General features: G+C 46.6%; 1 protein-coding gene across 1 annotated transcript in view; it reads left to right on the plus strand.

Annotated features, from left to right (window-relative positions):
- Positions 1-15,167, plus strand: part of CSMD2 (CUB and Sushi multiple domains 2) — a 676,035-nt gene that overhangs the window by 479,436 nt on the left and 181,432 nt on the right. Inside the window, 3 exon segments of the mRNA XM_061120111.1 lie at positions 4,691-4,847; positions 6,647-6,838; positions 13,200-13,326. Coding sequence (XP_060976094.1) covers positions 4,691-4,847; positions 6,647-6,838; positions 13,200-13,326 — 476 coding nt within the window.

The raw sequence follows: 15,167 nt of genomic DNA on the forward strand, positions 1-15,167 counted from the left end.
CAGCACCAGAGAGCGAACCTGCATCTTTTATGTCTCCCACATTGGCAGGCAGGTTCTTTACCACAGGCACCACCTGGGAAGCCCATAAACAGATAAGGAGAGAAAAGTATAAGATCCTGCCAACGTATCCCAAAACATGTGATGAAAGTCAGTACTCATTCATGATTTTTAAAAATATCTCATAAAGCTATGGACAGAACTTTCTCAATCAGATAAAGAAAAAAATTTTTCTACCAACACCTGTAGCAAACATTGTACTTAATGGCAACACTTCCTAAGGATAAAAGTCAGGAACAAGACCAGTTGTTCTGCTACCATCAATAGAATTCAGATCCAAGCCACTACAATTATACAAAGAAAAGAATAAATAAACTGTAACAATTAGAAGGGAATATCCTAATTGTCTCTTATTTGGGAAATACAAAACAACCAACCGATAAATTATCAGAACCAATAAGACAATTTAGCAAAGCCACTGATGTTTCTACAACCAATTCAAACATGTAATTAGAGAGGGGGAAGAGTTCTCATAATAGAAACAAAAACTGTTAAGATACCTAGGAATAAGCCTAACAAAAATGTGTATAATCTTTACTGAGAAAATTATAAAACTCTATTCTGAAGGACATAAAACTAAAATAAATGCAGGGAGGTTTCATATTCAGGGCTGAATAAAGTCTATGGACAGGCAATTCACAGAAGAGGAGTGCAGAATTGATAAACAGACAGAAAGATGTTCCACTTTGGTGATAATCAGGGACATAAAAATTAAAACAAGAAACCATTTCACACCCATCATATTGGAAAATTTTAGAGTTCCTGAAAATAGCAAGTGTTGGCTAAGATATAAACTAATGAAAGCTGTCATGCGTTGCTGGTAGAGAGATTAAATTGGTTTACTCTTCGGAGAGCAAACTGACAATATCTAACAAAGGTGAAGATGTGCCTCCCCTGTGTGACCTGCTTCTTCACTCTACTTCTAGATGTACGCCCTGGAGAAACTTGAATAAGTGTGTAAGCAGATATGCATGGGGAAATGTTCACAGGAATGTTACATTGTAACTGTGTGTTAAACACTGTGCACTGAACATATTCGTCTTGAAGTCAGCCATCTTGCTGACCTGTCTTATTAGATGTAGTGGTTTCATGCATATTAACAAGCTTATTTGTCAATTACACCTCAATAAAGCTGAAAAAAGTGGAAGCATCTAATAGAGATAAAAGAAGGTTAGAGGTACTGGATGTGTATAGATTCTCTCAGATTTGTCAGGAATAAATCCATCACCCATATATAATGATGAACTGGACTGTCAAAGCCATTTTCTTATGGACAAGCAATATTCTGTTAGGAAATAAATGCATACAAAGAGCCAAGTGCCAAAATCAATAAAAAATATTAAAATGCCCAGGAATAAGTACAGACTTTTACTTAGAGATATAAAAGACAACTTTATTAAATGGAATCAGATGTCATATATACAGATAGGAAGACTTAATATCCTGTAGATATATGTTTTCTCTGTTATCAATCCATATATTTAATGTTAATCAGAATTATAGAAATTATTTTTTTGAGGGGAGTTGTTTTTCTCAATTTGAGAAAATCCTTGAGTTTATCTAAAAGAATAAATATGAGAGAAGAACTTCTTAAGTTAAAAGAAGACAAATGAGAGGGGACTTGCCCTACTAAATATTTAAATATATTACAAAGCTACCATAATTAAAACAGTATAGCTCATGTGCATGCATGTTAAGTCGCTTGAGTCATGTCTGACTGGGCTGTAGCCTGCCAGGTTCCTCTGTCCATGGGATACTCCATGCAAGAATACTAGAGTGGCTTGCCAGACCCTCATGTAGGGGATTTTCCTGACCCAGAGATTGAACCTGTGTCTCTTATGTCTCCTGCATTAGCAGGTAGGTTCTTTACCACTAGCATCACCTTAGAAGTCCAGCTCATGTGCAGGAATAGACAGAGAAATAACTGTGGTAGCATAGAAAGTTGACCCAAAAAATTTGTTGAACTATATATGTGATAAAGGTGGCTTTAAAGTTGATAATGGGTGAAATATTTACAGAGTTTGGTTAAACATGGCTAATCAATCAGGAAGAAAATGTATCTTATCTTTTGTGCATGCTAAGTCACTTTAGTTGTGTCCAACTCTTTGTGATCCTGTGGACTGTAGCCCTCCAGGCTCCTCTGTCCATGGAATTCTCTAGGCAAGAATAATGGAATGGGTTGCCATGCCATTCTTCAGGGGATCTTCCTGATCCAGGGATCAAACTGTGTCTCTTAGGTCTTCTGCATTGTCAGACAGGTTCTTTACCACTAGTGCCACATGGGAAGCCCATCTTATCTTTTACCATATGCCAAAATTCCAGGTGGACTTAAAGACAAAATTACTAAAAGAAACTATTGTTTTATTTCTTTGAAATGGCAGCCCACTCCAGTATTCTTTCCTGGGAAATCCCATGAACAGAGGAGCCTGGCAGGCTACAATCCATGGGGTCACAAAGAGTTGGACACAACTGAGTGACTAACACTTTCACTTCATACATTTATTAGGTGCTTCTTCTGTGCCGGGGCATTTTCCACATATTCTGGACAATGACTTGCCAACAATTATATTTTTAAATATAATTCACAATTATATTTAAATCTTTTTTAATATTATCATATTTTTAAAATTTACACTTTATTTGAATCAGGATCCAGATAAAATCTACACATTAGATTAGTTGCCTCAAGTATTTTTTTGTGTTTCTACCTCCATCTCTTCCTTTTTTGTTGTTGTTGTTCAGTCATTAAGTTATGTCCAACTCTTTTGTGACCCCGTGGACTGTAGCCTGCCAGGCTCCTCTGTCCATGGGATTTCCCAGGCAAGAATACTGGAGTGGGTTGCTGTTTCCTACTCCAGGGGATCTTCCTGACCCAGGAAGCTCAGACCCACATCTCCTGCATCGACAAGCAGATTCTTTACCACTGAGCCACCTGGGAATAATTTATTTGTTATTTATTTGTGACTTTCTTGTTTATTTATAATTTATTAATTTCATATGTTCCTCTGTACTCCATATTTCCTGTAACTTGGAAATTCGATACAGTGGCTTGATCTTAGTCAGGTTTAATTTTTTTTTTTTTTTTTTTTGACAAAATGACCCCATAGTTATTGGTATCTTCCATTAAGAAACATAGGGTGACTAGTTGTGTCTGTGTGGTACTGGCAAATGTTGATGACTAATTCCTTGATCAGTCAATTAGAAAATATATGTTTTAATGGGTAAAACTATTTTTGTAACAATCTGGATGTAGCAGTGAGCGAAACTCTTTGAATTGGTGTCATCTCTATATCTGTCGGTACTCCGGAATTCTCCCAGTCTATCCATGACATAAAGCAATTGCATACAGGATCTGGAAACAGACTTTTGAGGCTCTCAGGGGCCTGAACAAATCTCTGTAATATACGGCACTGTTAGCTTGAAGGATGGCTTCTTTTAGAAAGCTTTGCTTCATAAATAGTAGGATGGAAATATTGTTCCAATTTGCTGGCAGCTGGCACCACATCCTGTGCCATGCACAAATATTCATCACCCACCCATAGATCCCATCTTTGATATTTACCAAAGCTCCAGGGGGTCCTTCACTCAATCACAACTTCTGTTGTTATTTGCACAATTATCCGGAAGGGAGCGGCGACCTCGGAACCTGGGGAGCCAGCTCATTATTCTGATGATTGTTGTCTTTGCCGGTGCTCAGAAGTTCAGGGGACAGATGGGAGTCAGGGAAGCCAGATGCCTGCATGATTCCACCCCTGGCTAGCCCAGCAGGCCCTGGCTGGAGCCCTCTTTTTAGGAGGGAAGGGGCAAAGGCTGAGCTTGGGGAATGGGAAGATATGTGACATCTGACACCCTGGATATTTTAACTCCATCCTGCTGGATCCCAGGGCCCTGGTCCAGCAGAGTGTGAGACTGAGGCCACTGCCACAGTGGGGTGGGGGTACTGTGCATCTGACTTTGACACCCCATGGACTGTAGCCCACCAGGCTCCTCTGTCCATGGGATTTTTCAGGTAAGAATACTACTGGAGTGGGTTGCCATTTCCTACTCCAGGAGATCTTCCCGACCCAGGGATCAAACTCCCATCTCTTGCATCTCCTGCGTTGGTAGGCAGATTCTCCACCACTGAGCTGCCAGGGTAGGATTAGGGAGGAGGACAACTGTCTCATCTCCTGGGTGTCTAAGATCATGAAAGGACAGGATAGGGTATCTTGCAGTGCAGAAATGCCAAATGCCTGCAGCCTATGTGTCTGCAGAAACAGATGGCTTGGGCAGTCAGGCTGCTCCAACCTGGCCTCCCCAAGCTGCTGAAGAGTAAGCTGGCGCCATATGGGGGTTAGGAGAACAAGCCCAGAACTCCCCTGGAAAGGTTAGAACAGCAACCAGTTCCTAGAGATCGGGTTCACACCAAGATGGGGCCGAGCACAAAACTGGTACCAAGAGGAGACGAGACAGACTGATAACCCACATGGTGGCCAACTCCACTCTGCTGTCTTCCTTGCATCCCAGGGCTCAGTGCCCCTCTAACAGTTGTTATCTGCGCTGAACTCTAGGAACATAGGCTGTGGGTTAGGGAGCTCTTGTTCCAGATAAGGTCGTGCTGATAGCATGGGGTTGGGGTCTCTCCTGTGTCCAGGTCTACGATGGCAATAACAGCTCTGCCCGTCTGCTCGGGGTGTTCAGCCGCACCGAGATGCTGGGGGTGACACTGAACAGCACGTCCAGCAGCCTGTGGCTTGACTTCATCACTGACGCTGAGAATACCAGCAAAGGCTTTGAGCTGCAGTTCTCCAGTAAGTCTTCCTCACTTCCGAATGGACCACGAAATCGGGCTCTCTCTGGTTCCACACACGGGGAGGCTGGGCGCCAGGACGTCACCCATCAATTAGTGGGTTTGATTTTCTCTAACTGGTGCACATGTAGCTGATTGTTTCCCCTAAGACCCCGTGCCTGTGATGTGGATAAGCTGCCACTTGGCATACAGCTCCATGGTTATACCCGTGATTAACTGAACTCAGAGTCACAGCACACCTTTTACTCACTCATCACCTTTAACTCACTAAAAATAATAAGCACCGAGTCTTTTAATTAAATCAACCAAAGATAGCCTTTCCTAATCATGACATTTATAAAATAATGTTCGGCGACAGTCAGATGTAAAAAATGCAAACACTAAAGTATAATTATGTTCTTTTTTTACCACTCCCTGAAGAGTCAAGTGTTGATTCTTTCCTTTTTTTCCTGACTGTGACTCCCTCCCTTATTCCTGATTGCAAAAAGAGAAAACACCCGAGGTTTGTCCACAGCTGCCGAATACTTGGGGTGGTATCTCCATTCTTTGGTTTCACAGCTATTTTATTCATTTATTTGAGCTTCTACTTGCCCAGTAGCTACAAAGAAATGTGCTTTTTATAGGCTATTTTAAAATCCAGTGAGTATCCATCAACTGATAAGTGGGTAAGTAAAATGTGATATGCCCATCCATACCATAGGATATTATTTGGCCATAGAAAAGGATCCAGTTTTGATCCATACTGCAACATGGTTGAACCTTGAAAACATTATGCTAAGTGAAAGAAGCCCATCACAGTACGTGTAGACATATGTATTGCATGACCCATTTATATGAAGTGTCCAGAATAGGCCAATCCGTAGAGACAGGAGGAAGATTGTTAGTTGCCTGGGGATGAAGAAGTTGGGGAAAATTCATTTTCCTTTTGGGGTGATAGAAGTGTCTAAAAGTAAATTGTACCGAGAGTCGCATAACTCTGAACAGACTAAAAGACACTGCATTGTACACTGTAGATGGGCAAGTGTTTGGTATGTAAGTTATATCTCTATAAAACTATTAAAAAAAGAAAAAAACACAATGAGTTTACCCACAATGCCTCTTGCCTGGACATGGGGTCTGTGCCTGTTACTGCAGGCACATCGATGGAAGAGGATTAAATAGAGTTGCCTTCCATTTCCATTTCTATCACCTGAGATTGGGTGACTTTGAAACAATTTGTGTGACCTTCCGCAGTCAATATTCTCAACTGTGAAATGCATAGTCCCTAAAGGAATCCTGTGACTAAAACACAAGAGCTGGCCCAGGTGACCGCAGTGCCTGAGGAGCTCTCTGTAAGTTCACAGAGGTCTCCTTCTCCAGGCTCATTCAATAGAGTATATACTTCAGCAGGATGAAGCTGAGCTGTGAAACATACATGCAAAGTGACTTTTCCATATTTCCTATCAGAATGTCTCAGTGAGCAAAACTGGAAAAGCAGCTTCTGCTAGCAAAATGCTATGGCTCAAACAAACAAACCCAGAAAAGCCAGACCCTATACCTGAAAACTATTAAAAGCTGTCCTGGACGAAATAAGTGAAGTCGCTTATGTATAGTGACAGGCGGGCGGGGGGCGGGGGGGGCACTCTCTAAGAGACCCTGACCTGAGCACAGTTGTGTGGCCCCGAAGCAGTGCTCCATAAGACACATGCTGGTGGCTTTCTTAAGGACCTGCACACTCTGGGATGGGGGTGTGGGGGGGTGGGCTGCAGGATGTGGTTTGTGCCAGGCATATCATGCTTACTCTTTTTCTCTTTTCCCCAGGTTTTGAACTCATTAAATGTGAGGACCCAGGAACCCCCCAGTTTGGCTACAAGGTTCATGATGGAGGCCATTTCGCTGGGAGCTCTGTGTCCTTCAGCTGTGACCCCGGGTACAGCCTGCGGGGCAGTGAGGAGCTGCTGTGTCTGAGCGGGGAGCGCAGGGCCTGGGACCGGCCGCTGCCCACTTGTGTCGGTAGGAGGCCTCTTGCTCTGCAGGTGACCCCTCTTGCGTGCTTAGCCGCTTCCTTTGGGTCCGACTCTTTGCAACCCCATGGACTGCAGCCTGCCAGGCTCCTCTGTCCATGAGGATTCTCCAGGCAAGAATAGTGGAGTGGGTTACCATGCCCTCCTCCAGGAGATCTTCCCAACCCAGGGATCGAACCCACATCTTTTATGTCTCCTGCATTGGCAGGCGGGTTATTTTTTTTACCACTTTGGTTGTCCCCTAATGAGGAATTCCAAGCTCTGGTCTCGTTAAGGGTCCCTCATTGGCCCCCACGTTCCAGGGCCTTGGGGCTGTCTGAATCCTCCTATTCATGGGAGTCATCACTGGCCCTGCATCTCTGCCACCCACACACTCACTCTCAGCCTCATCACACCTGCCCGGCAGTGCATCCAGGCAGTGTTTCACCACTGTCACACATTTATCGAGTGGGACCAGGACCAAGTCATGCCCTGAGAGTCGTAATTCTGGTAACAACAGAGAGGTGGGAGAGTCAGTTAGAAGGAAGAGGGACTCTTTGCCTGGTTCCAAGGGTTCCTGCAGCACCACGACTCAAATAAGTCTTCAGTTCACTCTGGGCCTCAGTTTCCCTGTAGACAAAATGGGGTTCATGCTCCCTTTTCTGGAGGTGTGCTGAAAGAGAAAGTAGGATGATGAATTAATATCTGTCTTGTCCTTAAGTATCAGATCATGAGCTAGATCTATCTCACACTTAAGAAAGAGTGCAATGATGAACTAGCACCGTCTTAACCCTGTGGTGCTTCCAGAATGTCAGCACTGGCTGTCTGGAAGCTCCATCCACGTGTCACAGGACAAGAGAAACGTAGTCCAAGGCAGAAGTGGGGAACAGTTCACGTTCATCCTTTTGTCTGTCTGGCCCATCCACCTTTCACCACCCGCCTCACTGTGTGTATGAACCCTCCCTGCTGAGCAGGATTCCTACCATGCTGCTTTGTCCTGCATCCTCAGGCCTCTCCCTCATTCCATCCCGTGTCCCATGGCCCACAACCTCAGCTGGCTGTGCAGCTCTGGCTGATCTTATAAAAGCAAAACCTCCACCGGGAGGATGTTTAAGCACCTACCGAGTGCCAAGTGGCAGAATCGGTGCAGGTGTATGTCTGGGTATGTGCAGAAGCAGAGAAATGAAAAAAAGAAAGAATAAAGCATTCTTCCTGCCCTTGGGGAGCCCACACCCTGGCAAGCAGAGACCCGGAACAGATCATAATACAAGATAAGCACTGTAACAAGAGTAGGTGCCAGAGGGTGGAGGGAATATGAGAAAGTTGTGCTTAGGAGGTGGTATTTTAATTGAGACTTGAAAGGACAGGCAGGCATCACCCACCAGAGGGGAGGAGAGAAGAGCTGCGTACTCCAGCCTGAGCCAATGTGAAGCTGAGGGTGTGAACCAGCATCGGGGGTGGGGAAGATGGTGAGGGTGATATTTTCCCCACCAGCACCCAGACAACTGTATGTTAACAGGATCTTGACACTGTTACACAACAGAGGGTCTAAAGGCAAGGATTTTAAACCTGACCATGGATAGAACAGGACACTGGCCTCTGGAGACTTCCTCTCTCTTTGTGCTCAAGCGCAGGCACACCTCGTCCCTTTCTCTCTGCCTCCCTGTTTCTATCTCCTTCTTTCATTCATGTGCCAGGCTCTCTGCCAGGCCCTGGGAATACAGGAAAAAGCAGATCCCAGGCCAGCAAGAGAGACACAGACATAAACAGACAACTGTCTGAGGCCATAGGCAAGCCAGAGCAAATGAAATGTGAAAGAGGTGATGATTCACACTGCAAAACCATTATTTGCTTTGCAGAAAGGCTCCCCCCAAAAGTTCTTCTGAATCTCTATAATCTGCCAGTCGGATGGAACTTAGAGGATCTGCTCAAGCAGTGCTGGGAAAAATATTTATACTTTGAACCTCCAGCAGCCTGCCCCACTGAGACTCCCTTGGGCAGCATGTAGGGGAGGGAAGCTGTGTATTTGGAATTATGTGTGTATATTTCTACATGTGTCATATTGTGGTAGACTTGATCATGGCCTATCAGAAATGACTGCTATAGCTGCAACATCCAGATGTTTTCTTTGTTCATGGTGGATGCTACAGCCCAAACAAAGCAGCTGGGCTCTAGGATGGAGATAAGAGAGAAGATCAGAAAGACGAGAGTCTTGGGGTCTTGTTGGTGAATCTGCTTCATGCTGGCCCCCAGCAGGCTCAGCCCCTGCCCCTTCCAGTCCCCGGATAAAGTGACCCCTGAGGAAACAGGCAGTTGTGTCCACAAGGAAATGCTCCCGGTGCCACTGCCTCCAAACATTTGGCTCTGGGATGTAGGAGGGGCTGCTCCATTAGGAATATGGAAGGAAGCTCCAGCCCAGAACATGGATAATGTCCTGCCACTTTTTGAGCTACCTGTGAAGCCAGTCAGGCTTCCTTTGAGCTCATCCTCCCACCCACGCCTTACTTCCTGTTCCAGGCTTGTTCAGCCCTGCATCTCTCAGTCAGGTTGGCACAATCCATCCCAACATCATCACGAGGGTAGTGATGCTGAAGAAAAGGGTCCAGTCTCCTGAGTAGGCTCACTGCAAAAGGACCCCTTCCCTTCCCTGCCTTAGTGGGCTCGTGTCAAGCCATGGGGCCCAAGAGATGAGTCATGGGTCCTTTGTAGCAACAGATGAAGGTCAGTCTCCCATTTGTGACCCTGACCCTATCTTCTCTTACCTCTTCTAAGGTCTTGCTTAATCAGAGCTTTCCTAAAAAGCTTTGTGGCAGATCTCCTCTTCATTTTGACTCATGCTCCCTTGATTCAGACCCTTCATAGTCATTTGCCTGGAAAGCAATAAGCTTCTGTCATTCATTTGATCTTCTATATTCCCATGTATTCATTCAATAAACATTTGTTAAAATATCTGTAAGGTGCCAAGGGCTTCCCAGGTGGCACTAGTGGGAAAGAACCCACCTGACAATGCAGGAAACACTGATTCGATCCCTGGGTTGGGAAGATCCCCTGGAGAAGGAAATGACAACCCACTCCAGTATTCTTACCTAGAAAATTCCATGGACAGAGAAGCCTGGCAGGTTACAGTCCATGGGGTCACAAAAAGAGCTGGACATGACTGAGCACCTGAGCACATAATGTGCCAAACACCATGCTGGGCACTTGATGTACAAATATAAGTAAGACAAGATCCCTACTGCCGGAGAGTGTATAGTCTTACAAAGGAGATTGTTGTTGTTCAGTTGCTAAGTTGTGTCTATGACCCCATAGACTGTGGCACAGTAGGCTTCCCTGTCTTTCACTGTCTCCTGAAGTTTGCTCAAACTCATGTCTATTGAGTTGGTGATGCCATCCAAACTTATCATCGTCTGTCGCCTCCTTCTCCTCCTGCCCTCAATCTTTCCCAGCATCAGGGTCTTTTCCAGTGAATGGGCTCTTCTCATCAGGTGGCCAAAGTGATGTCTTTGCTTTTTAATATGCTATCTAGGTGTGTCATAGCTTTCCAAGGAGTAGGCATCTTTTCATTTCATGGCTGCAGTCACCATCTGCAGTGATTTGGGGGCCCAAGAAAATAATATCTGTCACTGTTTCCACTTTTTCTCCATCTATTTGCTATAAACTGATGGGACCTGATGCCATGATCTTAGTTTTTTGAATGTTGAGTTTTAAGCCAGCTTTTTCACTCTCCTCTTTCACCTTCATCAAGAGGCTCTTTAGTTCCTCTTTGCTTTCTGCCATTAGAGTCGTATCATCTGCATACCTGAGGTTGTTGATATTTCTCCCGGCAATCTTGATTCCAGCTTGTGATTCATCCAGCCTGGTGTTTCACATGATGTACTCATAGAAGTTAAATAAGCAGAGTGACAATATATAGGCTATGATAAAATCCTGTTATAATGGAGACACCAAAGAGGACAGTGTCAGCTCCACGTGAGGCAGGGAGAGTCTCATGTGGAAGATGCTGTCAGACTGTGAGTCCAAGGAGAGGTCTGAAGAGGCCCAGTGTGCCTGGGCTTCTGGAGTTCGTCACACTTGACTGGACCAAGAGTTCCCAGGAGAGGGCCAGGAAAGGCCAAAGCGAGCCCTCTGGAGGCTTAATGGGCTCCCCTAAGCAGTATGGACTTCACCCGGGGAAGGATGGTTTAATGTAAGCAGGGGTGTGGCCGGTCTGTATTTTAGAAGGATCCTTCTGGTTGCACTGCGGGGGGCTGGGGACTCTGTCCCCCTGGGGAAGGTAAGGGACTGAGCCACCACTCTTAACAATGGGGGCGGGGGGCCAGGTGTGAAAAGAATCACAGAGGTTCAGGCCCAGGGGCCCAGAGGGGTTTAGATGATGGGGAGGAAGAAGACTGGGAGGATCACCAGCTTCTGACCCAGAGGGCTGCTCTGATGGCGAGTATGGACCTCTTCACTGGTCCCCTACTCCCAGGTCCACCCCTCTGTGCTCCTTCACACTGCTCCCAGCGTGTTCTCTCTAACGGGCAAGTGTGTAAAAGTGATGAGTCTACTCATGTGCATAAGCACTGCGGTTCTTCTTCTGACACAGGAAATAGGCAACAGCCTGGGGTGCAGTGCCCTTCCATGTAGGATGCTCGCCCAACTCTTCAGCCCTGCTTCCCCCCACGCCCCATCTCATATGCTGTCCCTCAGGCTGCCCTGCTGTTTCACAGCCCCAGGAGGTTTGCAGTGCTCTTCCCTGTCAGAAGCGTCCTCTTCCTGGGCCTCTCCATCCCACTCTTCCCACCCACCCCACCTCTCCCGACCCTGCACTCAAGGAAGCTGGTCACGTCCACCTCTGTGCTATCACTTGCCATGAGTATGGCTCAGTCGGGGCCCTAGGCACACACTGCGGCCACCTCCTCCTCTAGACCACAAGTTCTCTGGGAGGAAGAATACAATGCCTTGTTAATGACCAGTTCTTGTCAATGACCAGATTTGAGTTCCTGCTTATCCTCCAGGAAGCTTCAAGGAGTTTGCTCATAGAGTGGGCCGTCAGCCCAACCCCCAGGGACCTTTTTTAAACAGCTTTAATGAGATAGACCTCACATACCATAGAGTTGGCCCATTTACTGTACCATTCAGTGCCTTTTAGTATATTCATGGAGTTGTACAACCATCACCACAATCTAATTCCTGAACATCTTGTCTCCCCAGAAGAAACCCTATACCCATTAGCAATCTCTCCCCACTGCCTGCTCCTCTTCAGTCCTTGGCAACCACAAATGTACTCTGTCTCTGTAAATTTGTCTGTTCCAGATATGTTATATAAATAGAAACATGCAGCTTGTGGCCTTTTGTGCCTGACTTCTTTAACTTAGCTAATATTTTCAACGTTCTGTTCATCCATGTTGTATTGTGTGGCAGTACCTCTTTATTTTTTATGAACACATAATATTCTCTTGTATGGATATACCTTATTTGTTAATCCAGTCATCAGTTGATGGACATATGGGTTTTTTCCCTTTTTTTTTTTTTTTTGGATTTTATGAATGATGATACTATGGTCATTTGTGTACAAATTCTCATTTGAACTTACGTTTTCATTTCTCTTGGGTGTATATGCAACAACAGAACTGCCGGGGTCATTAGGTAGCTTTGGGGCTTTCCTGGTGGCTCAGATAGTAAAGAATCTGCCTGTACTGCAGGAGACCTGGGTTCAATCCCTGGGTCGGAAAGATACCCTGGCGAAGGAAATGGCAACCCACTCCAGTATTCTTGCTGGAGAATTCCATGGGCAGAAGAGCCTGGTGGGCTACAGTCCATGGGGTCGCAAAGAGTCAGACACACCTGAGCAACGAACACTTTCACTTTCACTTGGGTAGCTATGTTTAACATTTTGAGCAGGTATATAGGAAACTGCTTTCCAAAGCAGCTATAACATTTTGTGCTCCCACCAGCTAGAAACTGGAAGCTGAGGGTTCCAGTTTCTCCACATCCTCACCTACACATTAGTCAGTCTGTCTTTTTGATTACGGCCATCCTAGAGACTGTGAGGTGGGGCCTCATTGTGGTTCTGATTTGCATTTCCCCATTGACTGTGATGTTACACATCTTCTCATGCGCTCAGAGGCCACTTGTATACTTTCTGTGCAGAAACGTCTGTTCAAAGGCTTTGCCCATTCTTTAACCAAGCTGTTTGTTCTCTTTATTGTTGACTTGTAGGGGCTTTTGTAGATCCCAGATACAAGTCTCATCCAGGGCCCTTCCTCTATGCTGCGCTCAGCCACCTGGGCTGAACAGGAGGGACCCTGCACACCGGCAGGAGGAGCCAGGGGGCGCCCCTGTGCACGCAGGTCACCCCCTGAAACTCACTCTCCTGGGATTTCTTTCAGCCGAGTGTGGAGGGACAGTGAGAGGAGAGGTGTCGGGGCAGGTGCTGTCCCCTGGGTATCCAGCTCCCTACGAGCACAACCTCAACTGCATCTGGACCATCGAGGCTGATGCCGGCTGCACCATTGGGTAAGTGTCAGGGCCGGCAAACTAACCACTGCCAGCCATTCAGGGGATTCGGCACCAGCATCCTTACCAGTCCGCCAGCCAGTGGCCGGCCCTGCCCACCTCACCTGAAGGCCCTGGTGATCAACAGTCATCGCTGTGACCCCAGGCTCAGGCCAGGGCCTGTGGAAAACCTGAAAAGGCCAGCCTCAGCATCCCAGGGCTGCAATCCAAGTTCACACGGGGCACTGGCGGAGGTGACACTGTGACCACACAGTAGCTGAGGGCACAGGCTTGAATCTCGGCGCTGCCCTTTACCGTTTGTAGGACTTTGGGTAAGTCTCTTCTCCTTTCCTTCTGGGGTATATGGGCTATAATACTGGCTTCTCAGGATAAAAAACCTAAATTAGCCCTTGTAGGCCATGTACTCAGCCCAGGGCTTGGAACATAGTGAATATTTAACCATGGTTCTATGATGGTAGTAAGAGTCTGCTTACTACTGCAGTATCACCCCACATCGCTTCCCTTTCTCAATCTGAGTTCTCACATCTGTAAAATGGCGACAAAAATGCTTGTGCTTTAGGACTGTGGAGGGAATAGTTACAAAAGTCCAGCATGCTGTCCAGCACGTTGTACATATTCTCTCAAAATATAGCATCCTTTCCACATCCGTGCCTAATAGGAATTGCGTACGGGAGTCCCAAAGAGGAGATGCGCGTGTACATGGTGAGAGGTGGTGGAAGGAGGGGGCAGGGATCGAACGCAGAACGAGAGGCCAGAGCCTGGAAATGGTCCCGCTCTGGACGTGGTGTCACTGCAGTAAGTCATTTCGGGTGGGGAGGAGGGGGTCCAGTAGCCAAGGAGGAAGGTTGGCAGGACAGAGGGCCTACTAGGCAGGAGAGGTGACCAGACGGTGGGCAGACTCAAGGAGCTGGGCACGGGTCCACATGGCCAGAGCATCACCCAGGACTTGGGTGGAGGGGTGGGCTGCGGAGGGGAATGAGGCTGGTGGAGGTCCATGGGTGCTGTGATCCGTGGTCTCATTCTGGCAGCTTGTGGAAGAGGGGACAGACGGGGGCTGGGAGCCCAGTGAGGAGGAGACTGGCTCTCTCCAGAGAGTCACTGGAACAAGGAGTCCTGAACCCCGCCAGTGGCGATGGGATGGAGAAGAAGGGACAAGTTCAGGGGACTTTCATTAAGGAGTTGCACCAGCCAGTCTCACTCTTCTCAAGAAATATGGAAATTGAGGTTTCTTCTGCTTCCTCACTTTTTATTGTGTAGCATACAATATGTAAAATAGAAAAGTCAAAAGAACAGTATGCTGAGCACCTCCAACCCTGTCACCTGGACTCAGCTGCTGTGAATATTCCACCATATTTGCTCTATTTTCTTTCCTTTCCATCCTCGTTTTTGCTTTTGCTGAATCACACGAAGATAATTGTAGACATCCTGATACTTCTTAAGTACTGGGCCATACATCTCCTCCATGATAGTGTAACCTGAGCCTCCCCAGGACATGCAGTGCTGGTTTCCAGGTATTAGGGTTTAGGAGGAGGCTGAAAGGACAGCGGAGAGATCGCAGAGTATCTGGCAGGGAGAGCTCCAGAAATCAGTGATGGGCTTTCTGGGCAGACGTGACAACTGTTGTCACTCAGAAGAATGGAGGGCATGGGCTGGGCTGGGGGGAAGACCAGAGGATCCTTTACTAGCTCTCAGAAAGAGAGAATCCAGATAAACAGGAAATAATCTCTCCAGAGACAGCAGGAACTCTAGAGGGGGCCTGCTGGGGGGGTGTGTCAGGACACTGAGGTGGGGAATGGCAGGGAAAGGATGAACGTGACCTCAGTCCCCATTGGAAAGGCTCC

This window comes from Dama dama, chromosome 20, assembly GCF_033118175.1.
Source record: "Dama dama isolate Ldn47 chromosome 20, ASM3311817v1, whole genome shotgun sequence".
Taxonomy (NCBI): Eukaryota; Metazoa; Chordata; class Mammalia; order Artiodactyla; family Cervidae; genus Dama; species Dama dama.